This window comes from Triturus cristatus, chromosome 5_1 (genome assembly GCF_964204655.1).
Source record: "Triturus cristatus chromosome 5_1, aTriCri1.1, whole genome shotgun sequence".
Classification (NCBI taxonomy): domain Eukaryota; kingdom Metazoa; phylum Chordata; class Amphibia; order Caudata; family Salamandridae; genus Triturus; species Triturus cristatus.
Genome location: NC_140587.1, coordinates 86,288,313 through 86,314,860, shown reverse-complemented (window position 1 = coordinate 86,314,860; position 26,548 = coordinate 86,288,313). Strand labels below are relative to the sequence as shown.

General features: G+C 45.7%; 1 protein-coding gene across 1 annotated transcript in view; it reads right to left on the bottom strand.

Moving 5' to 3' along the window:
• LOC146830278 (E3 ubiquitin-protein ligase TRIM39-like) overlaps nucleotides 1-26,548 on the bottom strand; it is a 210,551-nt gene that overhangs the window by 14,106 nt on the left and 169,897 nt on the right. Inside the window, exons 3-4 of the mRNA XM_085604036.1 lie at nucleotides 21,280-21,510; nucleotides 1,879-1,901 (exon numbers count right to left, since the gene is read on the bottom strand). Of these exons, the coding sequence (XP_085460162.1) occupies nucleotides 1,879-1,901; nucleotides 21,280-21,510 (254 nt within the window). The remainder of the gene's footprint in view (nucleotides 1-1,878; nucleotides 1,902-21,279; nucleotides 21,511-26,548) is intronic.

Here is a 26,548-nt window from a genome sequence, read left to right as displayed (position 1 = left end):
CCACGCGGCCTCGTGTCGGGGTCACAGACTTAGTGGCACCTATTGGGCTGATTGGGTGTGCAAAAGACACACAATTGATGTATGTAATGCTGAACAGAGCAAAACTGAGCGGGTGTGCAGCCTGCGATGTTGCCGGGTGCACTGGTATGTCCACAGCCATGGAGCATTCAAGACCCAGACACACGTGAGACCTGGTGGCCTGCAGAGCGTGGCTGCATGGTGTGGAGGGTGCCATGTCTGCGGGCTCCGGGCTTGTGGCTTGCAGAGGCACGTGGTGGGACATCCAGTCTACACGCCATTGGCGGAAGGTGGGCAGTGAGGCCTGGGTGTGCATGGGCAGGCATGCTCCGTGGGCGGCGGGTGCCTTTGTGATGCCTATGCCTGGGTGTGCATGGGCGGGTAGGCGCTTTTGTCTTGTGCGAGTGTGTGTACTGTGCCCGTCATGTATCTGGACTCTGTTTCAGATGACAGCTCTGACTCAGATCTGTGACCTAATGGACTGCACTACATGCCGGCAAGTGGTTGGAAACACACCGGTGGCAGCAGGTAAGCTGTGTGGCCTGGGTGCGCAGGGGCAATTCTCCCTCTTATTCTCTCTCTTACTCTCCCTCTCTTCTTCTCTCTCTCTCCCTCCTCTCTTCTTCTCACTCTCTATCTCTCTCCCTCTCTTCTTGTCTCTCTCTCTCTCCCTCTCTTCTTCTCTCTCTCTCTCTCTCTCTCACTCTCCCCCTCTCTTCTTCTCTCTCTCTCTCTCTCTCCTTCTCTCTCTCTCTTCTTCTCTCTCTCTCCCCCTCTCTTCTTCTCTCTCTCTCTCCCTCTCTTCTTCTCTCTCTCTCCTTCACTCTCTCTCTGTCCTTTGATGTGCGCAGGACACACCTTCTCATCATGTTTTTTGTCTTGCAGGCTGTGACCTACGGACAGTCCCGCGGGGAGCCGCCATGTGTTTTCATTTGATTTCGGTGTTCATTTCAATAAAAACATTTTTATTGCTTCAGAAGTGAATGTGTGATGCTCATTCTGTGTCGACACATGCATATCAACTGTTGTGATTGTGCGACATCATTCAGAATATTTTGTACATGTTTTTGTGAAGTTGATGTGGCATATCTTTGTTGAGGGAGTATGCCAGGAAGGGGTGGTTCGGGGGGTGGTGTCGGTGGGTGTTGTGGCCCTCTTGGGTGTCCTGGCCGCACGATGTGTGACTCGATGGCATCTGTTGCACTTCCGATGTGGCCCTGGGTTGGTCTCCCTTTTGTGGTGCTGGCTGCCATCCGACTTTACACCAGGTCAGAGCAGGTGTAGATTTCCTGGTGCTAACACGCCTTTCGCCGGTTTTGTGTTCTTATCGCCGATCTGTCTGGTCGTTGAGAATGTTGAGGCGTGGTGTTGTTGCTGCTTTTGGCACGGGAAAGCCTATTCTCATTAGCGATAGTTGAGGGTATCCTCTGTGGCAATGTTTTTTGCGGCTGCTATCGCGGGTAAACTGATGCTGTGGGCTGTTAGCATCAGCTTGTGAATGGGGAGGTAAATTTATCACGACTTTGGTTGCGATAAAGTGCAATTAATTCGGCGATAGCTCCTCATGAATATGGCCCTAGGAGTTTAAAGAGTATCAAGGTCATTTTTTGAAAACTCAACTAATGTTTCTTAGAATGAAATAGTTTTTAAAGACTGTGGGTGTTTTGAGAACAAGCCAGGGGGCCTCAGCACTGTTTAAAAGATGGGAGATTAGCTATGAGGTGATCTATATATAATAATTGTGTGAGGTAGTATTACTCTGGCAGCAGAGTGGATTTCTGTGAGCTCAGTAATGACATTTCCACACTGCAGCCAGACCTGCTCTTACACACTGAGAGGAGGACAATAAACAAAACGTACCTGTCCAGGGTGCTTCTAACATCCTGCAAAACATAAGAACAGACAGAAGGATATCAGTTTCCACAAACAATTTTAAATTCTCACAGACGTTTAGGTATTAGCTGTGCAATTCAGGTTAATGTGACCACACATGCAAGTATCTCATCCAAGGAGTCCCTAAGGTGACGATCTCACACCTCAACACACATAGTTTGTGATATTGTGAATAGGGTCACATGACACAGCAGTTTGTGATATTCCAAATGGGCCAACAAGGCAGCAGAGCTTTTAAATTCTGATGATGATGAGAGTACAGTCTGATATATTCTGAATGTGTAATGTATTATAGTCTCATGTTCATGAGATCAGGCGGCACATCCTGCTAAGACTTGTGCATCACTAGAAATAATTGGTGCAATACCAGAGAAAGAAATAGTATCCATACTCAAAGTATACCACACCGAAATACTTCTAATGCTCTCACATGGAATTAAATAAACAGGGATTTTAAATAAAGCACAGGATAGGACCTCAAGACAATCAATGAATCGATCAAAAAATGTTGTATAGCGCAGCACTATCATCCCAGGAGGTATCCGATCGCTGAGATTTTACAGGTCTTAGTCAAATAGCCAGGTCTTGAGGCTGCCTCTGAAGTCCGCCAGAGAGGGAGCAGTATGGAGGTGGAGGGGTAGATCGGTCCAGGTCTTAGCAGCGATGTAGGAGAAGGCATGAACATCGTTGAGGGTGCAACAGATGTGGGGATATGAGTGAAGCTCAGGGCGGGGGAACGAAGGTGTGTGGCGCGAAGGTGGAAGTTTACTCAGTAGTTGAGGGAAGCCGGTCTTTGATTGTGTGGAACTTTGTAGGCGTGTGTGAGCAGCTTGAACTGACATCTCTTCTGGATGGGGAGCCAGTGGAGGTTCTTTAGGTGGAGGGTGATGTGGGTTAGTTTGGGAAGGTTGAGTACGAGTCTGGCTGCTGCATTCTGTATCATCTGAGTCCTTTGAGGAGGTGAGTGGAGATGCCGGAGTAGAGAGCCGTAGTCTAGCTGGCTGGTAATACAGGCCTGGGTGACGGTCTTTCTGGTGTTGATCCAGCTAAATATTCTGTGGAGCATGCGGAAGGTGTGGAAACAGGAGGAGCCAACTGTGTTGATTAGAAACTTAATGATGAGTTTTTCATTGAGGATGATGCCGGGCGTGCGTGGCATGGTCCGTTGGTGTGGGTCTAAGCTTGGAGGGGCACCAGCTGTCGTCCCAATGGAAGCTGTTATTCCTGAAGTTTAGTACTTCCGTCTTGTCAAAATTGAATTTTAAGCAGTTATTTCTCATCCATTCAGCGACACTGGTTATGGCATTGCGGAAGTTTGTTCTGGTTGTGGGGGGTCTTCGGTGAGTGAGAGGATGAGTTGTGTGTTGTCCACGTATGATATAATGCTGAGTCCGTGGGATCTGACGATATTTGAGAGGGGGGTTAGATAGGTGTTGAATCGGGTGGTGCTGAGGGACGATCTCTGGGGTAGTAGCAGATGATGCTCTTCTGCTCACAGGAGAAGGGTGTCAGGCGGATTCACTGTGTTTATCTCGTGAATAAGGAAGGAAGCGATCCAAGTCTCTTGTTTCTATTAGGAAACATCTACCCATGCAAGCTGCAACACTGTAAGTGGGCTTAACCAGTACTAAGGAAAAAACACCACTGTCTCCTATCTCAGGGTGTTTTTGTTCATAACAGGTTGCTCTTCATACTCTTGGAGAATTGCTCAAACTTGAACTGGATCAACCTCAGTCATTAAATGATGTTCTAAGTAAAAAGTTGAACTTCGCTCAGAATTGTTGCAGTTGTAAGAAAACAATAGGAAATGAATTGACTCACGTGAGTCAGGTCAGGAAGTCTTTAAGACCACGTGCACCAGAGCTTAATTACAGTTTGGATAAACAGTACTGAACCTTTTTAAAAAGCATGAAACTTATTGTTGATACAACTGTACCAAAGTATGTAACATTATTTCACAATGTGATATTTCTATGAGAAACTTCTTTCTCATCTTTGCACACATGATTTGTTGTTAAAAGAGGCCTGGTAATGTGAGCTCCCGCCTTGCTCTGTGGCTGAAGCAAAGTCAAGAGTAACTTTATTTTGGTTCAGAGAACCATAAAAGTTTGACAAAGCCAATAAAATGCTTCAGTTCATAAAACAATCACTATAAAAAGAAAAAAACAATTCATAAACTTACAGCAGCATATTGTTATTTGAATACAACAGTCAATTTTAACGTGAAAATAATGCACTAGTGATTTTATATGGGTTCACTCATATCTCTTTCTAATTACAATAGAGCACTTTATATAATTCGCTACCACAATACAAATTTCTGCGGTAGCCAATGGGTGTAGGAAATTATAACCATAAATATATGAACAAGGGCAGATATTCCTTAATAATGGAAGCAAAAATATTGTTCTCAATGATTAATATAAAGTGCAAAATAATACAAAGTGCAACGTGCTTTGGCTGGAATAATTATTGCATGGGCAAGGCGTAAGTTTGTCCGACCACCCTTCTTGGCGAGGGAATGCCAACAGAAAGTGCACAGTGCGTAAGCTGGATCTTGTTAGATAAAATCTGAACTGAGAATTAGTAGAGAAAGTTAAATAAAATTGCAGAGGGGCAGGAGACAGGTGGGACACTCCCCTATCGCCTGAGTGATGATCGATGCCTATTACCCCTAAAGCGGTGCGCCTCTTTGATAAGAGCCTTAGCATTAGGTGGGATGCTTTCAGGGTTTTCAAAAAGATATCCTAAACCAATTTCATGGAATCTTTCCTTCAGATAATGGAGCCAGGTATCTTTAGGGCATTTTCCAGGTTTAGACAATCTTTGATGACTGCTCTAGAAAACATTAGGTCATCTGAGAGCCAAATCTTGGTCCATAAAAATAGGGGGGGCGCTGCCTATGCAATCTTCTAGGAACTCTAGACCCAGTTCCTGATGACAAAATTGGGTGGGGGCACTAATCGGGGTCATCAGCAATCGTTTGGTAAATTTATTCTCAATTCCTTGAAGCTGTTGGCTTTTGTTGTATCCCTAAACCTCATCCCTGATAGAGAGTTGCGATAGAGAGAGTGATTAATTCCTTTATAGGTTTATGTCCCAATTTACAAGCAACTCTAAATAGAGCACCTACTGCCCTACTAGTCTGTTGTGCTTTAATGGTTAAAAGTGGTCTCCAACTCAGTTGATTATTAAATAAATTACCCAAATACAAAAAAAACATTTGCTTTTTCTATCCTTTTACCCTGTAAAGTGAAAGTTTTTGTTTTTATAATCTTAGGGCCACATACCATTATATATGACTTGATAAATCGATTTTAAGATCTAGGGAAGACATAAAATCAGTAAAAGTGTCAAAGGATTTCTGTAAGCTTATGGCTGTCCTTGCCAGTAAAACTGTACTGTGTGCATACGATACCAAAGGAACCGGTTTATTGCCAATTTTGGGGAAGTCAAGCTCCCTGATTAATAGAAAAGCAGGAATGGGACTAGGATACATCCTTGCCGGACACCCGCTGTCGAGATAATTGGATGAGTTTTTTTCAATTTATTGCCATGTCTTATGGTAATGATAGTATTGGTGTGAAACCTACGCAGGAGGATTACTAATGCCTTTTCGACACCCATGACTTCCATAATGGCCCACAATTTATCCCGATTAACAGTGTCAAAGGCACTAGATAAGTCCATGAAGGCCAGGTGGATGAAGCCCTTCCTGGTCCTCATGTGCTTACAACAATTAGAGACAAATTAAGACATTGCTCAGTCATGCCCATCCCCCTCCTTCAACCATATTGTGTGTTAGATATAATTCCTGTAGTGGGGGCCCCATCTTCTAAGCGGGCAAGGAGGACCCTACCCAGTACTTTAGCTGCGGCATCAATCAATTAAAAAGGCCTATAGCATGCTGGACCGTTCCCATTGCCCTTTTTAAAAACAGGGACCACTATTGCCTCCTTCCAAGATGCGGGCAAAGTGACAATAATGGATGCTTTAAAGGCATTTGTAAGTAAAAGTGCCAATAGACTTGGATTTCTTTTAAAAAGGTCAAGGGGGACCCCATCTGGGCCATGGGCTTTCAAGCAAATACCCTGCCCTAAGGCCTCCTCCACCTCAGCGACGTAATAGACGAACCCTAGTTGGATGGTTATAATGATATCATTGGGTATATCTCTTTGGTCTGCCTTTATTACCTTGTCATTTTAACACTTTCAGCGTACTTACTTCTATTGAAGTTAATAAAATCCTGCTATCCACCAAGTCACAGTCCCTGAAGGATCCGTGTCCACCAACTGTTATGCATGTGGTTTCTGGGTCTATTAGCAGACATTTAACACCCATTTTAAATCAAGTAATTGAATCGGGGAGTTATCCGTCAGTCTGGGGCTGTTTGTGAATGCGGTCAAACCATATACTCTTAAGTGCATTATAATCTTGTGGTAAATGCTAACTCCGGAATGGCTGCATCAAAACATGTTCTGTTTGGTGTCAAACGCTTTGGAATCATACCCCCACACCAGTAACTGGTGTGGGAGTATGATCCCACCCTTCTAGAGGGATAGACATGTACCTACTGTGGAAACGCGGTAGCATCCTGAAGAGCCCTGGCATCACAAAATGGATGCCACCAGTCACAGACACTGGCCTGCCCTCCTGCTGATGACTGAAACTCGCAGTGGAGGAGGCCCAACAATACGTATCCTGTCACAGGGAGGTGTGACCACCTCCCAGACAGGGTTTAGTGTATTGGGGCTGGGCGGGTGCACTCCTGGAGTGCTTTGAAGACCTGCACTGGGGGAGCAGTAGGCTCCTCTGTGCCTACACCAGTTCAAACCGGCTCAGGGGCTACCTGCCCCTGCTCTGGCACGCAACTGGACAAAGGGAAGTGGGTGTAAACACCCACTCCCCTGACCCTCCTATAGGTGGGGTCTTAGAGCTCGTCCCTCCCTTCCGTCTAGTATAAGTTAGGGAACCCTTGCCATTGCAAACTAGATACCCCTGGACAACGCTCTGAAGATGAATGCTGGACCTTCTACATTCCACTACCTCTGGAAGATGGAAGAATCTCTCTTGGAGTCAAGGAGTGACTCCCCTGCTTGGCACGCACCAAAAACTACAAACAACGGCCGCAAACTCCACCGCTCCCGCCGGATCCTGAAGTCCCTGCAGCCCAGGAAGAGGATTTCCTGACTTCTCCCAGGCCATCATGAGACCCCGCGACGCTAAGGCCAGTGGACCCCACGAGTGATGAGGAACCGCAATCCCTGGGTACCTTGCACTATTTTTGAGTGCAACCCCTTCACGACATTCTATGAACCTGTGCATTGGCCCACGTGTGGTCCAAGCCTCTAGCAGGGATCCCTCCAAAGATCAGAGGCCTACCCCATCCCGAGTGACCATAGGTCCCTGTTGAGTGGATCCTCCTAAGGCGTCTTTGCGATCCCTTGCCGATTGGCTTGTGGGTCCCCTGAAGACTTTCTACAGTTCCAAAGGGCTCCCCTGATTGCTCCAGGCCTGCCCTGACTTACCCTTGCTGGGTGAGTCCCCCAGACCTTGCTTGTCTGCACCGCTGACTTTTTGTCCTTTCCATGAGACTTACTGTTACCAAAGCTTGTTGGCACCAATCTGGTCACCGACACCGCAGTAAGCTGAAGACTTTGTGGGACACGCCGAATCCAGCTCCTGGTCATCATCGACGCCTCCTGGACCTCGTGGCTGAAGAGTCAAGACACCCGTGGACTACCTGACACCCGACGACTGTGGGCATCCATCTTCCTTGCCCCTGGTAACTGCCAAGTGACTTTGAACACTGTCCCCTCTGCTTTCAGGTCTTCCTTCTTCTGAATCCAGGCTTCGATTCCACCGGACACTTCTCCTGTCTTCACAAGCAGCAAGTCTTCATTGGCTCCTATTGAAAACGATGCCGCGACCCGACACCAAAAGACACCTATGCACCCGGCTTCCCTGGGTGAGGTAACTCCAGCACTATGGTGCTCCTGTGGGTGTTGGCTCTAGAACTACTTACCCTGTAATTGACTTGCTTGAAGACTCTCCCGAAGTATCCTTAAACTCTTAATTTCCATTTGCGACTTGCTCCATTGAAGTCAATAGGGATTCGCGGCTGTGTTAACACACTGCAGGCGTCCCCCGTGGGTCCTTTACTTACCTGCCTTGGGTGGTTTTGTGAGGCCCCAATGTCTCTGAAGGCCCTAGGCCTTGCCCCTTTGCAAGTCGTTATCTCTAAGTCTCTTTTTAGATATATGGGGGCAGATTTATGTTGCCTGGCGCATCCCTGCAAATCAGCAAGGATGCGCCAGGAATGATGCGTCACGCAAGTTTACCCTTGCGCCACACATGATGCGCCGCATTTACAATGCGGCGCATCATGGCGCAGGAATAAACAGATGCGTGACGCATCCGATGGCGTAAGGTTGGCGCAGTGCTTCAGTTGCGTCGCAAGCGCGACGCAACTCCAGCACTGTTCCAACCTACCCTATCCCTAACATGGTGCGTCAAGCCTTACGCCTGCTTCAAGCAGGCGCAGGGTTTTGGCGCATCAGCGTTGGGAAAGTGACTCAGTCAAATCTTATAGATTTGACTGAGTCACTTTTCAGGGGCGTTCCTGCGACGGAACGCCCCCCCCTCCGTCGACACGCCCACGTGAAACCTGACGCAGGTTTTACGTGGCGCAGGGCTTTACATCGTGACGCATCTCCATAGATGCGTCCCGATGTAAATATGGCGCAACGTGGCGCAGGGTTTACACCGCCGCTGCGTCACAAAAGTGACGCAACGGCGGCGTAAAAGTGGCGCATCTCCGATATAGATCTGCCCCAAGGTCTGGTACGCCCCTAGGGCCCCAGCCATATTTGTGCTTAATTTATTGTGAAACATTGATTTATGCATATGTTCCTGCCTTCTAATCTCATAAAGAGATTAGCAGAGAGTTGTTTAGTAATAAATACATATATATTTGATATATATACCTGAGTGGTGTCCTTTCATTTGGTAATTCAAGAGATTATATGGTAAAACAAGCTGCTTTACATTCCTCTAAAGACATGGGGGCAGATTTATGTTGCCTGGCGCATCCCTGCAAATCAGCAAGGATGCGCCAGGAATGATGCGTCACGCAAGTTTACCCTTGCGCCACACATGATGCGCCGCATTTACAATGCGGCGCATCATGGCGCAGGAATAAACAGATGCGTGACGCATCCGATGGCGTAAGGTTGGCGCAGTGCTTCAGTTGCGTCGCAAGCGCGACGCAACTCCAGCACTGTTTCAACCTACCCTATCCCTAACATGGTGCGTCAAGCCTTACGCCTGCTTCAAGCAGGCGCAGGGTTTTGGCGCATCAGCGTTGGGAAAGTGACTCAGTCAAACCTTATAGATTTGACTGAGTCACTTTTCAGGGGCGTTCCTGCGACGGAACGCCCCCCCCTCCGTCGACACGCCCACGTGAAACCTGACGCAGGTTTTACGTGGCGCAGGGCTTTACATCGTGACGCATCTCCATAGATGCGTCCCGATGTAAATATGGCGCAACGTGGCGCAGGGTTTACACCGCCGCTGCGTCACAAAAGTGACGCAACGGCGGCGTAAAAGTGGCGCATCTCCGATATAGATCTGCCCCTTAGATTGAAGGCTGTCTCCACAGCTACCACTAGGATAGCTTTCTTTAAAGGTTGTCTTAAACCTACTACCATAAGAGTCGAATTGTACTGGTGCAAGGTGTCCACTTTAATTAGTGAACAGCATATACCAGGCCAACTTCTCACAAAAGTGTTTTCCACCCACTCTAAACAATAAAGCACCTTTTTATGCCTTGTCTAATGTAAATATTCTATAAGACTGATATAGCACTGTTATTGAGTTCATCACTAAAGTAAACCCTGATGCCCCAAATGATTATTTCTAAGAATAGAGGTATAATTTGTTGGAGAGATGGCATGCTTGCGCAATGGCACTTTTTTTTCTCATGGTGGAATAGGCGCTGTAGGGTCTTAGACAGTTTATGCCCTACTTGCTCTATAGGATATGTGAACCTGGTGGTTTGCATTTATCACCCACGTGTTGCCTTGTGATGGGCAGGGTTGACCTACTTTTGATGCTCACTTTAAGTTCTGGTAAGTGCCACTCGCTGTGGGTGGCTATCCGAGTGACACTAATTATGGACCGGGCTATTATCCCCTCTCCTAATGAGCGGTGAACCTTGAGCAAAATTAAGAGGTCGGTGTTGGTGATTGTTTTACACCTCGGCCCCACGGGTATGCGCTGGGGAGTAGCGCAGGGCATCGAGTCTCCCAGTTTGCTGTAGAGCTGAGTTCACCTGATCCGATCACCTGCAGCGTCTGCTAGTGAGATTGGAGTAACCGGAGCTGCCCAGTATCACAGGGCCACAGTCATGTGAAGTCGCTTCATTCACCGCTCTTTGGTCCTTCGGCTGCGACTGTTGCCTTGAGTGTTCCCATGCATGCGTCACCTGTTAAGTATTACCTGATGTGTTAAGGGTTTTGGTGTTGGGTTGCGAGTTCTAGGTGCTTTGTCACTCTTGCTTTTTCTTTGCGCCTTCCTCTCTTTGTCCCGTTCTTCCGCCATTGATCTGTTGGACTAAAAACAATTAACCAGCACTTCATCTCTGCTCCTCCCTTTGCTTGTTCCTTGTCCAGTACCAGTCATTCCCTTTTATTAGGTCTCACCTAGTGTTGCAGCTCGAATGCGCTGCCATTGCTTTGCGAGGCATGCAGTATATACTGTAGTGTGGAAGCTTCATGGAACCCCGGCCCACTCTCCGCCTACTCTCTGCCCATTGGCTTTTGTCTTAAATGCTGCCTTCCGATTGGTTTGAGGCTTGTTAGTCCCTTCTAATTCATCATTTCTATCCTTCCACGGTTATTGGCCCCTTTACTCCTGACACTATTTTCTTTTAGGTCTTGCCTAGCGTTGCGGCGCGAATGCACTGCCTTCGCTTTGCGAGACATGCATTATATACCGTAGTGTGTAAGCTTCATGGAAGCTCCACCCACTCTCTGCCCATTGGCTTTTGTCTTAAATGCTGCCTCCGATTGGTTTGAGGCTTGTTAGTCCCTCATTCATCATTTGTATCCTTCCAAGGCTATTGGCCCCTTTTCTCCTAACTCTATTTTGCCCACCGCCCCCTCCCTGTGTCTGTGACTTCTCACCCTCCCCCGTTCGTGTTTTCTTGCCTGCCAGAACTTCCATTTTCATCTTTATTATTGCCACTTTGAAATATGTGAGTTCAAGATGTGTGCTGTACAAAAACTTCTTGTGTTTAATGAACTAGATTTTAATGTTACTCTAAATATAATAAGACTCTAGGCAACATTCAGGGTATGCAAGGCAACTGACGCCTCCTAGTTCGCAAATGACATTGTTGTCGGGCGGGAGGAGCATCAGTGTTTTAACTCATGCTTAAAACGAGCACTTTTAATAACTTCCTCTCGATTCAGTGCTATAATCTTGTGTACTGAGGTGACGTGCTAAAGAAATGCACTTTTTTGAATTCTGAAGGGACATTATCGCACATTTATATCATCTTTACTGTATGATTAACATGAAGATCATTTTCACGGCTCACCCACTGGCTCATATATGCTTGGCTTGTCTCCTGCTGGCTCTACCTGTTAATTAATATATTGGCTCGTGCACCTCTAACAAAGAGAGATGAATGGCAGTGAGCCCGGTAGATGGTAAAGAAACAGACCGGTGCAGACAAACAGACAAAGTCAGTCACAATTGCCTCACGTTAGAATCATCACTTTCAATAACCTGGAACTCTGCCGGCGACTCCCGCATGCTCCAACCTCATCCCCCTCACCTATTCTTAGCAGAAGCGGCAGATTGTGAGCTGGGCCCTGCTGGTGCAGAGGAGCACGGCAGAGTCTGTAGAAGCGCTGGGATCCCTAGCCTCTCTGGGCAGGCACCTAAGCCTTCCGGGTGTCTTCACACTCAGGATAAATGAATACATTTTGTGCTGTGCTTTAGTCGTCCCTCTGTGAGCACTGTCTGGTAGATGAACCTCTGTGTTAATAAACACATTCAGAGAAGTGGTTTTGTACAAACAAACAACAGCCACAATACCGTACGTTTTGAACGTGTAATTAAATACCTGCTCACCAAGTGCCTCATTGGCTTATCATTCCATGGCACTACCAAAATTACATTTAGACACATTTGCTCAACTGTAAAGCACTCCCTTCTATGGGTCTTTTACCAACTCAGGGTTTTGGGGTTAGGTAACCTACTTTGGATGCTGTTTAAAAGAGAAAATACAAAAATGAATGCAATAAAACTGAGCAACCAGTACTATCTAAAACACTGTGAAAACTGACACGCATTCTAGCATTTTGTTTAGTTAATCTCATAGATGCGTGCAAAGTACTCTTAATATCTTAATGAAATCTACACTCTTTTATCTGATAGCACCGGGCGACCTTTGACAACTAGGCAATGAATGCATTTTCATGTACCCCTGAAGCCCCCCTGCCCCCCGCCCCCTTGGCAAACTTCATTGCCTCCCAGTGTTTGGGGGATAACCAAGATGCAGGAGAGTGAGTCAAATAGTCTAGAAAATGAAAGAGAAGCCGGGATTCGAATTCACATGCTCCGATCCGATCGCGTTGTTTAGTCTGTAAGCACTACTTTTACTAATGAGTTTTGCATTAGTAAAGCACCACGGTGTGCATGTGTGGTGACACTTCACCCATGAGGTACGTGCCAAGCAATTGTTGACACAATCCACACTTTGCGTCTTTTTCAATATATTTATTACAAAGTGCAGGACCTTTCCAAGGGATTTTGCACACTGCATACATTCACTCCAAAAATAAAAGGCGTAGGTAAAAAACATTGCCATTTATAAAGTCAGTAGCTCAAACTCACAAATGCGAGACCTATTTGCATTGCAAATGCTTGTTTACTTATGTGGCTCTCCCTTATTACCCCGTTGTCAAAGCCAGCAAGAGGTCGAGATGGAGTAAAGTAACAAAGAGTGTGCTGGGTAAAAGGAGTGTGCTGGGTAAAAGGAGTGTGCTGGAAGCCTCGTCTGGTGTCTAGACTTGTGAACTGACTCCGTGAATCTGTGATGACCTCATGGTCCCATGCTCGAATCTCAGTGCGTTCTGGCGGCCTTTCATCCTTCTGAGCTGATTAAAATGATTACCTTTGAGTGAAAGTGTGCTTTACAAGTAGACGTTATGTAAGCCTAGTAGAGAGGGTCCCCACCCTTGTGGGTGGCTATCCGAGTGACACTAATTATGGACCGGGCTGTTATCCCCTCTCCAAATGAGCGGTGAACCTTGAGCGAAATTAAGAGGTCGGTGTTGGTGATTGTTTTACACCTCGGCCCCACGGATACGGGCTGGGGAGGAGCGCGCGGCGTCGAGTCTCCCGGTTTTCTGTTGAGTTGAGTTCACCTGATCCAAGCCCCTGCAGCGTCTGCTAGTGAGATCGGAGTAACCGGAGCTGCCCAGGATCACAGGGCCACAGTCATGCAAAGCCGCTTCATTCAACCGCTCTTTGGTCCTTCGGCTGCGACTGTTGCCTTGAGTGTTCCTCCCAAGCACGCGTCACCTGTTAAGTGTTACCTGATGTGTTAAGTGCTTTGGTGTCGGTTTGCGAGTTCTAGGCGTTTTGTGTAACTCTTGCTCTTTCTTTGCACCTGCTTCTCTTTGTCCCGCTCTTCGTCCATTTATCTGTGGGGCTAAAAACGTTTAACCATCAATTTTTATTATCACTTTTCAACATGATGCACAGCAGCCACAATGTTCTAAAACATAGCCAAAGTTCTGGCTAAACACATAACGTCCCAAAGGCGAGACCTAATGGCTATGCCAATGCTTGTTTTGCAATACGTCCATTTAGAGGAGGAAAAAAATAAAAGGTGTGAGGGGTGAGGAAAGAAGGGGGGAGATGAGAATAAGAGAGGGGGGACAGGAAGTAAAGGGGGGAAAGAAGCTAAAGAATTAAGGAATAGGTGTTGCACTGCAACCTGTGGGCAGTCAGTGGGGGCCAAACAGACCCTAGGCCCTCTGGGAAAAGTGGAGTTAAGAAAACTTGCCGGAATCAGGGTTCAAACATCAAGGCGGTTGGGAGTTTCAGCAGCCTGAGGCGGAGCACTAGGTTCCATGTAGGCTGAGGGTGGAGTGGAGGTGTGGCAGAAGCGGTCGAGGCAGCGTTGATGCCGCCTGCAGTACATCTACTTCCTACTCAGGAGTTTCTCCTTTTTAAATACCCTCTTGGCAAAACCTTTGCCGCGGCGGCATTTCCCCCCCGCCCAGAGAACCAGAAACAAGGAACAATCTCTCTCCCCCCACCCACCGACAGTGATCTACTGGATATCTATATAGCAGAGCTCACCGTCATCAGCTGCTGGCCCCTGCAGGGATTCTTCTCTGAAAACGCGTGCGCATGATAAGAACCTTATAGGGGACAAGGGGCAAAAACGACAAATAAGTTACCAGAGTAGCAAATCTTGAAGGAAGGGACCCGACGTGATATATCCCTTTACAGATCTAAGCATAAAACAGGGGATACAATGGACTATGCTTCCAGTCCCGATACCTCCCCCTACACTGCCACCATTTCGGCCAGATGGTAAAGTACTTCAGAAGCTTGGTGGGGGATGGATAAATTGTCATATCCCCTCTCAACATTGGGAGGAGTAAAAGGAGGAATGAAAGACAGCAACATGACAGCGGTGCCCCCTGCCACTAGGAAAATACAGGCAGCGCAACCTAACAGCAATACGGGTGCAGGAGAAACTGCAGAGAATGTAAATAATGAACTGGCTTCACACATGCAGGCTAACATACTTGCATATCCTCAAGCTCTGATTCTAAGCTCAGGGCAATCAGTATCAACTCCCCCCACAATTGAGATGACTTTGAATCAGATACTTCAAGAATTGCAAGATGAAGCTATCTCAGGAGGATGCCCATAGAACTACCAATGAACAGCTGGGACAGATCAGCGAAAATATCCAACAAATTCCGTCTTGGATGTCACAGGTAGAACTAAAGGTTTTAGAGCTCGAGGACACCAATGTCATATAGGACGAGGCCTTCTTGAGAATTCAAGCAGAACTAGAGGATCTACAGTTCAAGACAGACGATGTCGAAAACAAAGCCAGACGCACCAATCTAAGACTTGTAGGAATACCAGAAGATCATGAGGCGGGACAATCCACAATAAAATGGGGTATCTTCCAATTATGTAAACTTAAAGTACTTCACAAGGGCCAATGTCCCGGGTCTAATTTGCACTATATAAAACAAAAAAAAAAAAAGGTCGGACTCACAGATTTGAATCAGTAAATCAGGCTAGGGCCAGACTCACATATTTTTATCAGGGTAAGGGACTTTTTGGCTTTATTTAGAAAAGAAGGTGGCCACACAGAAAGCAATGGTGTCAGATGAAAAAGATGGGGGAGGGAGTGGAGGGAAGAAGGAGAAGATGAGCCAGCTAAATGTTCAATACTAGGCAATTGGAATGTTAGAGGCCAAGAAATCTGATTCAGCAGGGTAACATGTATGCAGCGCCCTGCAGCGTAAAAGTTCACCCTATAGCAGATACTCTCCGGGGAGGTGCGGGGGGTGCAGAGAGTATTATACCAAGGTACTCAAGTAGGGGGAGGGATATGGGGGTAGGGGTGGCACAAAGGGTGGAGGGACGTTGGGGAGGAAACCGGAGGCAGGGAAGCATGTAGGAAGGGATGGGAGTGAGGATGGGGGTTCTTGGGGCAAGGGGTGATTTGGCAGAGAGTGAGGGGGAAATATCGGGAGAAATGGCTTTCTGGCTCAAGCTATCATGATCCCCTTAAAAAAAGAGGAAAAAAGATGCAGCTGGAATAAATAGAATTATACAGTTAAAGCAAGAACATTAGTAAAGGGAGATTCAATGAGGATTCAAGAAGAACATGGCAGATAGACACTTAAGAATTATTTCTTGCAATGCTAATGGCTTAAATAATACAATTGAGGAAAGAGCAATGCTGGCCCGGTTTAAATCACTGCCGGCAAATATTGTCTTTTTTCAAGAAACACATCTAAAGAATGATACTCTCTTATTTAATAACTTGGGGTGTTTTCAGCATGCAGTATATGCGTTCACAAATGCTGCTGTGAATGGAGTCGCAATTCTAATCGCTAGAGAAGTACCCTGTGAAATAATGAAAGTAAATAGGGACCCAGGCGCGCAGTTGGGTTTGGGTACAGAGTAAGGAGACAAATCAATTGATTAACTTAACGAGCTAGTATGGTCCTATAGAAGACTCTCTAGGGGACCTGGACAAATTATTCAATTTTTGCGAAAGGAGAGCAAGACGATTGGATAATAGGGGGCGATTTTAATGTGGTTCCTGATATCAAACTTGATGCGTCTCGCCCTAATAGAAATCAAAATAAGCCAAAAACCTGTAACGTTTTTTAATCACTTAATGAAGGATTTTGCTCTGATCGATCTTTGGCGTACCTCCCACCCAAATGAGAGACTCTATACATGCCATTCAAAAAAATTAAATTCCTCATCGCGCATAGATTTCTTTCTAGCCTCCCATTCGGTACACAAAATGCAATCCAAATTTATTAACCCTTTTTTGGACCATTCACTGGTCATCTTGAGCTTCATAACTATAGATCTGGGCAAAGAAAAACGTAGATGGGTTTTCGACAAATCTCTTTCAGCAAATATAACATGGGTGGATCAAACGCATACAATATTAAGCCAGCTCTTAGAGCGAAATCTTGAAACCGCGACTGATTTCTCCATATGGGGGGGCTCTAAGAGCCGTCTTCAGGGGGGAAGTGACAACAATTACTATAGGGCTGAAAAGGGTAGAAAGGGAAGGGACACAGCAACTACAAACATGTTTTAACAAGGCTACAGCAGATTTGTTAGTAGCCCCTTCAAGACAGGCTAAGTGCCTCGCAATAACGGCACAGAATCAAATAAAGGATCATTTTTGGGCTAGAGAGATTCAAAATCATAATACAATCTTTCAACACAGGTACGAAGAAAATAAACATATTGGGAAATATTTGGCATGGGAGGTCAAGCGGAGGTCCAATCTCAATTGCATAAAGAAAAAAAAAGACCCTAAAGAGGATAGTATAAGAACTGAAATACAAGGGATAGCAGAGGTGTTTGTTCAGCATTATGAGAATATATACTCAGGGGCATATGACATATCTCCATAGCAGTGATTAGTATGCTGGATAGGTTAGATTTACCGACCTTACCAAGAGAGCGGGCGGAAGCACTTCTTGCTCCAATCAGCCAGAAGAGGTGGTACAGGTAGTTCATTCCACCCAGAACCCAAAGTCTGCACAAGTTTAGAAAGTGTTCTCTCCCCAGCTTAATACTTTTTTAGTAGGACTGTTCAACAGTATTATGAGGGGAGCGGTGATCCACACTTCTTTCACTGTTCTTTATCCATGGGGACCACAATGGTTTCATCTTGGACAGACAGATGGCAGACATCACACACTATCTAACACAGGAAATAGACGACTGCTCCTCACGTGACATTGAAGCCGCAGTGATAATGCTGGATGCGGAGAAAGCCTTCGACTGCGTCCACTGGAGTGTTTTATTCACGATTTTGAGGAGATTTGGATCCCCAGCCGCATGCATTTCAGTTGTAAGTAATCGATACGTATGAGTAAAGGCCAATATAACTATGAATGGAAAAACAGCAGGAAATACCATTGTAAGGTGCGGGACCCGTCAGGGATGCGCATTGTCACCAATCCTCTTCGAGTTGTCTATTGAACCTCTCGCACGCGCCATACGTCACGAGCCCAGTATCAGGTCACCTGTTCCAGAGACTTCAAAACTAACATTATTTGTGGATGATATGCTGCTGTATTTAAAGGTGGAGGAAGTTAATCTCTCTAATGTAATGAAAAAGATAGAAGTCTTCTCCAACCTGGGAGGGTATAAAATAAATCATGCAAAATCCAAAGCTCTCCTTTATAAGTGCACAACAGATGTATCACCCAATACTATGCAATCATACTTCTCGCAGAATAGACCGTCACCCATAAGATACTTGGGAATATTCGTCACTGATGACATGGGTGGTCTGTTCAGCCTAAATCATTTATCCACGCTCGACAAGATTCGTAGTCGGCTGCGGCTGAACAGATGGCAGAATGGTTCCATGACGATTATGGGATGAGTAGCTTTGGTGAAAATGAATATTCTACCATTCTTGCTGTTCCTGTTAACTAATGTACGGACCAAAGTCCCTCAGTCCTTTATTCTGTCAATTAATTGGTCCACCTGCCATTTTATTTGGCAGGGCAAAAAAAACGAGATTAAACCTAGAGGCCATTGAGCTGCACTATGAGGTTGAAGGACTAGCACTGCCCAACATAAACTGATACTATCAGGCGGCCTTCATGAAGTGGTTAGTGAGGTCTTATTCCAACATCTTGTTCCTAGCGAGGCTAACTTTTATCTAGAACAGATAGTGAAGACATCAAAAATCAACCTTCCCCCTTTCCTGTTTATGCCAAGACTTCTGAAGAAAAAAAGATATAGGACACCTCGTATTATTGTAACGGCGATAACGGGCTTGATAATATGCTCTATGGAATTCCAATTGAAGCCCATGTTAGATGTGAAGGACATCTAACATGGGCTTCTATTGGAATTGTCTGTGGCATATTATCAAGCCCATTATCGCCGTTTTAGCAGCAGTTTTCTGCCGCTAAAGAGGCGATCATTTTATCACCTGTCTTGATAATATGCCCCATTGGCTTTTAGGAGTGCAATTATCTACAGTTACGTGTAGTTAAGTGGTATAGAGCAGGATATAGGAGGAATAGTGATTTCTTTTGTAATAATGAATTCATGACCTGGCAGCAATTGGGTAACTCAGATCCCGTTCTTATCCCTTCGCTTCGTTTTAGTTTTCTCTCAATCAAGAATTTTTGCGAGGGCTGTATTATAGAGGAGCGGGTCCTTATCAAACCTCTCAGTTCAGCGCATTTTGGGCCTCATGTAGGTACCTCAATACCGGTCGGTAACGGCCGAAAATCGGTAAATATCCCGTTACTGACCGGTATTGAGGCACTTGAGATGTAGGTGGCTGATTTCTGGATTCGGTATTTACTGAATCGGAATTTTAAGAAATCGGTAAAATACCGAATCGGTAAATACCGAATCCAGAAGTGCAATGTAGGGGGCACTCAAGTGAGTGCATTATTGGTGTCTGGATTCGTTATTTACCACCAACTACAAGTTGATGGTAAATGACGAATACCTTACAAAAAGCATTTTTGTGCTATTTGTAAAGTGCCATGTGGCAGACATACATGCCCTTAGGGCATGTATGTGCGCCACATGTGCACACATGCACGAATCAGGGGTGCAACAGGGTGTCAATGTGACACCCTGCCACCCATGATAATGCCTCCCCTATTACCGATTCGGTATTTACCGAATCAGTAATAGTAACTGGCTTCCCATTCATTCCTATGGGCCGCCAGGCCCATAGGAATGAATGGGAAGGGATGCATTATTACCGATTCGGTAAATACCGATTCATAAATACCGATATTTACCGAATCGGTAATAATTACCGATTATTTACCTACATACTATTTACCGATTCATAAATACCGAATCGGTAAAATTCGGTATTTATGAATCGGTAAATAGTATGTTACCTACATGAGGCCCTTTGTATCTAAATTAGCAGGCATAGAACATTGGTACAAATTGCTGCAGTAATATATCACAGTACGATATCTGAGTTATTACATTGGATTGAATCCTCTACTGGGTGCAAAGTGGATATCTCACAGTGGAGGTTCTTTAATCGCATTCGTGCTAAGGTGGTTAAAGCCGCTAATCTAAGAAGAATGTCATTTTATAGCAAGTGACTGCTGTTTCATACCCCAGTGAACGGCATAAACTCTACCCCGAGGTGGAGCCCATCGTTTTGGCGCAATGATAGGACTGGCGACTGGCTCCACACTATATTCACCTGCAGCCATCTAAGGGATTATTGGCATGATATTTTTGCTAGCTCGAAAAAAGGGGTAAATATTTGCCTAAATCCATACGGAGCCCTTTTGTGCTAGTAGTTCGGAAAGGAGACCTCTCTATTAGACAGCAACAAATATTCTTCATTTCAATATTGGTGGCTAAATTGCTGATCTTAGCAAACATGAACTGGGATAAGATCCCCACTTTCTTGCAGTGGATGAACAAGATGCACAAAGTACATTCTAACGAAGTGCTGTACGGTAAAAGTATGGGATCCTTACAGAAAATAGATCAAATCTGGAAGACATGGGAGGTACCAACATCCGAAGTACACAAGGGTTGAGAGTGGACTGCGGAGAGGGTGGTGCTAGATCATTGGGCTCATTGGCTTTTTGTACTGTATATGCGTGATATGCTAAGCTTATTGTACTTGGTTATTCGCTTCTTTTTTTTGGGGGGGGGGTCTGTTTTTTTATCTATGTATACCATGCATGAATATTTATATATCAATTAATTGGACTAAGTTCGATCGATATAAATACATTTAAAAAAATTAAAATGTAAAAAAAGAAAATTGGTGTTAAATGTTAATAAGGGAAGGTGGAACGGTGTTAACGGGATTGAGCAAAACGGCACACACTGTAGTAATTATATTCATAGGTTCAACCAGTTAATGAATGTCCCCAGCGATCACTCTATTTATTTAAATTCCAATGATAATTGCACCAATTACAAATCTATCAAATGTGTTAATATCATAATATTTCAGCTTAAGAACAAAATTGAAATATATTTATATTTTACACTGTTTTATCCTCTTTGCTGCGGCGCAAATTGCGCAGCAGCGCCGCCGCAGTGCTGGACATTCCATTCCTGGGCGTGGTCATGACGTCTCCCGGCCGTCGTCCGCACACGCCCATCGTGACTCATGACGGCCGGGAGACGTCATGAGCATGGAAGAGGTTAAGGATGTTCATTGTTGACCTCCATAGAAGATTTTTAGCAATACAAAATAATCCGTAACCACATTCTGAATAAGATCACACAGCACAGCACAGTGTGATATTGTGAATGAAGTCACATGATGCAGCGCAGTATTGGGCTGTCAGCATACAAGTAGGCTCCTCTGTGCTGAATCGGTGTGTACATTGCGTTGGGCTGTCAGTGCAGAAGGATCTGCTGTTAGTTTAACTTGTCTGCATATTTTGTTGAGTTGTCAGAATACAGGAGGTCAGTGTATATTAACCCTGTCTGTTGATCATGCATGTTCTCCACTTACATTCAACGCCTCACACATCATATAAATGCAGCTCTTCTGTATTGTCTTGTATTTACCAAGCGGTGTCTCACCTTCAGGAGGTCTAACGCTGATTCCTCACATTTCTTCTCTAGATCTGTTATCAGGGCATTAAGAGAAGCAATTTGATTGGACAGTTTGGAGATATTTTCATTTTCTACCATGATAATTGTCTTCTCCATCTGCTCCAGTCTTTCATACAGTGTCTGTTCTTTATCTCTCAGGAGCTGGTGCAGCTGTTCAAGCTCAGTCGCAATTTTCTGCTTCTCAGCTCTCACCTTGTCCTGTCAGGATCAGAGAAATGATGGTTAGATCCCGGGAAGATTTCAATGAGCAATGCCATATGCAGCTGCCCACTCTTGCTAACTTCCTTTCTATGATCTTAGTTCTCTGCGCCACACTGGACAGTGCACTGCCCACCAATACAGACCCCCCACTGAGCGGTTCCTTAACCACCCACCTCTCCTACTGAGCTGTGCACTAACCACCCACCCCCCCCCCCACTGAGCCGTGCACTGCCCACCAACACAGACCCACCCCCCACTGAGCTGTACACTACCCACCCACCTCCCCCACTGAGCTGTGCACTGCCCACCAACACAGACCCACCTCCCAATGAGCTGTGCACTACCCATCCACCTCCCACCGCTGAGCCGTGCAAGATCCATTCACACAGAACTTTATGGAGTTGTGCTTTGATCACCACACTACCCTCCAGTGAGCTGCGTATTTACATAGCCTCTGACTAAGCTGCACATTTTCACCTACTCAGGTCCCACTGAGCTGTGCACTGTGCTCCACCCTCAGACCACTGAGCTGTACACTGCCACCCACCAAATTCCACACATAAACCCCACCCTGAGCTGTGTACTGCCTGCCCAATAGCCCAACTGAGCTGTGCACTGTCGTCCCAGGCAGCGTTCTACTGAGCTGGATACCACCAACCCGCATAGCCCTTCACTGACTGACCTGAGCACTGCCAACCCACACAGCCCTCTCCCAAGCTGAGCACTGCCCACCTACATAGCCTTCCACTGTTGTGTGCACTTCACACCTACATTCCCAATGAGCAATACACAACCCACCCACACAGAACTTCTTCGGACTGTGCATTGCCAACACACAGACCCCAAACAGCACCTGCTGCATTGAGTTGTGCATGGCCCACACACAGCTCCCCACTGAGCTCTGTACTTTCCGCCCACAACACCTCCCCCACTGAGCTGTGCGCTGTTCATCCATACAGCCCCCATTGAGCCGTGCACTGGTCATCCATACAGCCCCCATTGAGCCGTGCACTGGTCATCCACACAGCCCCCAATGAGCCGTGCACTGGTCATCCACACAGCCCCCCGTCGTGTGTGGCAGCCCAGGATGAGACAGCTTCCCAGGGCACACACAGCCGCACCCGAGCACTTCACAGGTAAAAGTCCATTTTCATGTTAATGAGGCCTCGCTGTTGTTTCAGCCCTTCTAAGAGCCCCTGCAGCTCCACTCTGCCTATGGCTTAAAAGATTCAGACCCCCCCCGAAATTTTTTCTTAGCCCCCCCCCCCCCCCTCCCGAAATTTGGCTCTAGTTGCGCCTCTGGTCTTAACCTCTATTGGATGAGCCCATGGGGACACCGCACTGATGTAGTAAATGTATGAAGTCTGCGTTTGTTTTGCTATAAAAGAGACCGATTTCTTCTGTTTAAGATGAGATCCTTTCTTCATTGTATAAAGGAGAATCTATGCCCGATTTTGTATTGAATCTTGCTGGACTACGTGCACCTGCTACTTGCTTATGGCTACATTCAGTGCTTTTACACATTCTGAGTAAACCTTTAAAACGTACATCGTTGTGTGTCATCTGTGATTGGACTCCTTTGTTTAAGGGACGGCCTCTCTCTGACAGCCCGGTTGTGAAACTGGTCCAGAGTCATGAAAAGGGACTACACCTCTCCCGACCCAGAATCCTTTGTGCGCAGCCCCTGGAAGGGAGACATTTCGCAGGGCCCAGGAGGCAGAGATGCTGCTGAGAGATCTGGGAGCAGAGCTGATGGTTCCGACTTGATCCTGAGGAGACCTGTGCAGGCAAACTGGACTTGGAGCCAAACACCCGACCTGCATGGTATAGGCTGTTGTGCCCCGAGATTTAAATTGCCCCTGCCCACATCTCAGTCCGCATCAGAGACAAGGTGGTCGGTGCGGTGAACCGAAGACAGCGACGTGAGTATCAATAGGGACTATTGAGTATGTGTGAGTGAGAGTGGAGTGACCGCAGTGCAGTTTGGGACTTGTAGTGCTATAGATGGACTTGTAGTGAAATATTATGTGCTTTTATTTTTGGGATTTGTAGGAACAGCTGTCGTCATTTTAATGTTGGAATTTTAATTTGAATTCCGGAGCTAGAAAATGTATTGTATTGTCTGCCAAGGTGAGGTGCACTGTGAGGCTTTATCAGTGACACCAAGATACGGACGTCATTTATTAATGGATGGCTGTTCTAACTAGATGCCAGGTGCCATTTGATTTGAAGTGCATGTGGGCGGAGGAGCTGGTTGAAGCAAGCTCTAGCAGGTCGAGAGATTGCTATTGCATGAATGTGCTCAGAAATCCAGTTGTTGAGCACAATCTTACTGTCTTTAGAATTGCAGGCAAGGTTGAGCTAGGGAAACAAGCGAAAAAAGAGGGTCAAACTAGAGTAAAATCTGATCATGCACAGACAGTGAAGCCACACAGAGACAGGCCGACAGGGCGTCAAGTACCACGCGCCTCTTGGTAGGCTTTTGAGCTGGTTGTGCTGTCATTGGTGGACTAGTTGTACGCTCTTGGAACGTAGGAAAGCTTCAGAAGAAGGGCAAACAATTGTTTTAGGGGATGAAATGGGTGCAGCACCCACAAAAGCACAGTCAAGATAGAAAAGGGAGACAAGTTGCTGCCCGAAGGAACACCAGCTAGGGAAATGGCGGTCAAAAAAGGGTTACGTATCTGTATCTGGTTGAAGCAGTGATGCCAGAATTCTAGGAAAGGTGGAAACTTGCAGTTTCCTGAAAAAGGCTCCTTTAAGAGACCGAGGGGCATACTAACAAGCGGCAGCGATAATTATTGCCGGACGCTCTAAGCGAGAAAAATGTTATCGCTGGCTATTGCAGAAAATTATCGCCATGCTAGCGTTGTATTAACAACGCATAGCGCAATGGCGATAATTTCCCAGCGATAGCGATGTTTTCCATGGAACATCGCTGTTTTTCCAGCGATGTTCCATGGAAAACGGCGATAACCTTGCTGATATGACCCTGTAGTCGTATCAGCATAATCCACCCCAATGGTAAGTATAGCTAAGTCTGCATTTTAGCAGACGTTAGTTTTTGGAGAAAACAGCTGTTTTCTCCAAAAACATTCTCTTTCTCAACTACTTGAGAAAGAGAATGTTTATTATGAATCCTCCCCCTTAGACCCACGCAGTTTGAGGAGTTATATCGATGTGAACAGATGGCGAGAGAAAAGCACGATGGAGATTTGAGCTAAGGACACGAAGGAAGTTTTATTCATGCTTTAACATTCAGAGTGACGAGAATCAACAGGGATTGTGAGAATGCATGGTTGAGACAGTAGGAGCATACCCAGCAATAGATAGTTAGACCTCTGATGACGAAAAAATAGGCTCAAAGAAAGACTCACCCGAAGAGTCAGACCCGGTCAGTGAACATGAAGGAGAGGCTTCTATAGAGGAGCTCTTGCAAGCTCCACCACTCCCGTACTATGCGGCCCCTGTGCACCCTCTAAATATGGAGAATCTGTGGGCACTCAGACCCCAACCGTACTTACAACTCCAGCACAGGCAGTTGGATTTCCCCCTCAGACCGAGTGCGTCACCATAAGGCAGACCCCCATTGTACCCCAACTTATGCCGGTTTCACAGAACACTATGCCAAGATGGCAGGACACCCTAAGGAAGGAAGATGACTCTCCAGAAGGAGCAACTCCTAGAAGGATTAGCATAACTCAGCTAAAGACTGAATTCGAAAAGATGGTTAAGGGAAATGTGTAATTATACTTTTTAGGTCACTACGCAGAAGACAAGCTGATGTCTTTGAGCAAGGAAGCTGCCAGAGTAGCGTGAAATACATATCCTAAGTTGGAAAGGCTGGCAAATGAATGTGGATATGATTTGACCTAGAGGTAGAAGCTGAGGTGAAATTCCAGAATGTCAATGGCTGACAAGGAGATTAAGGTTTCTAAGCCAAGAGGGTTGAGGACGCATGTGAAGGAGTTTATTGAGTGCATCAGAGAATTGGGGGATCTGGCGAAGTTTAGGGAACAGTGGTCTAAGAAAGAGAGGGCAAAGATGAAGTTAAGGGATGAGTTTCAGAGGTCAGGAGAAGAGAAGGTCACAGAATCAATGATTAAAGAGTACCCCTTACGAAGGTACGTGGAGGAGCTTTTGTGCATGTCGCCTGGTCTTGGGCAGATTTTTTAAATTTTGTAAACTTGCTTTTGAAAGTAAGAGAGAACCCTGACAAATGGCACATGCAGATAGATATGAGTGTGACAGTATCAAAGGTGTTGTGGAAAGACTTTGATGTACTCTTTGAAGTAGGGGTCCACAGAGATTTATGGGCAGAGTTACAAAGCGCAGTTGATTGGTTAGCTGAAGAACCACTGAGAGTAGCAGGGATGTATGTTGTGTCACACATTTTTAAGGCAAAGAACAAAAGCTGTCATTAATCACCTAAAAACAAAAATGCCCCTGAATGAAATAGATTGGCCAAAGATTTTTATAACAAGGCAGGAAGCCAAGGAATTGGTACATGTCTACTTTCACCACCTGATGCAGGTTTTCTGAGAGCACGAGGGAATGAATGACCCAGTGGAAAATAACCTCCGGATATATTTCTAAAGACAGTGGTCCCTAGACAAGGATGAATGAGAGCAAACAATAAATATAGACCCAATCAGTATTATATTTTACAGCTGTTCAGCCGGACAAGTGTTTTTAATATATAGTTGCTTAAATATACACAAAATTCAGCAAGAAACAAATAAAGTGGGACACAATCCTGTATCCAACTTAGTGGGAATTACGGACAACATGAAACAAAAACACTGAGGCAGAGTAAATTTTTTGTATGAGACACATTTTGGTAGGACAAAAAAATTATAGTGGAGACACCATTACACATAATAAGTATTAAATAAAGAGGTGTATATGGTGTACAACAAGCAGACGGCGTTTTTATCCTTACAAAATATATAGGATCATCATCAGGACATTGACAATGGTATACCTGTATACATTTTGCTTATATCCAGGTCAGAGTGACTTGAAGGAGGTTTGT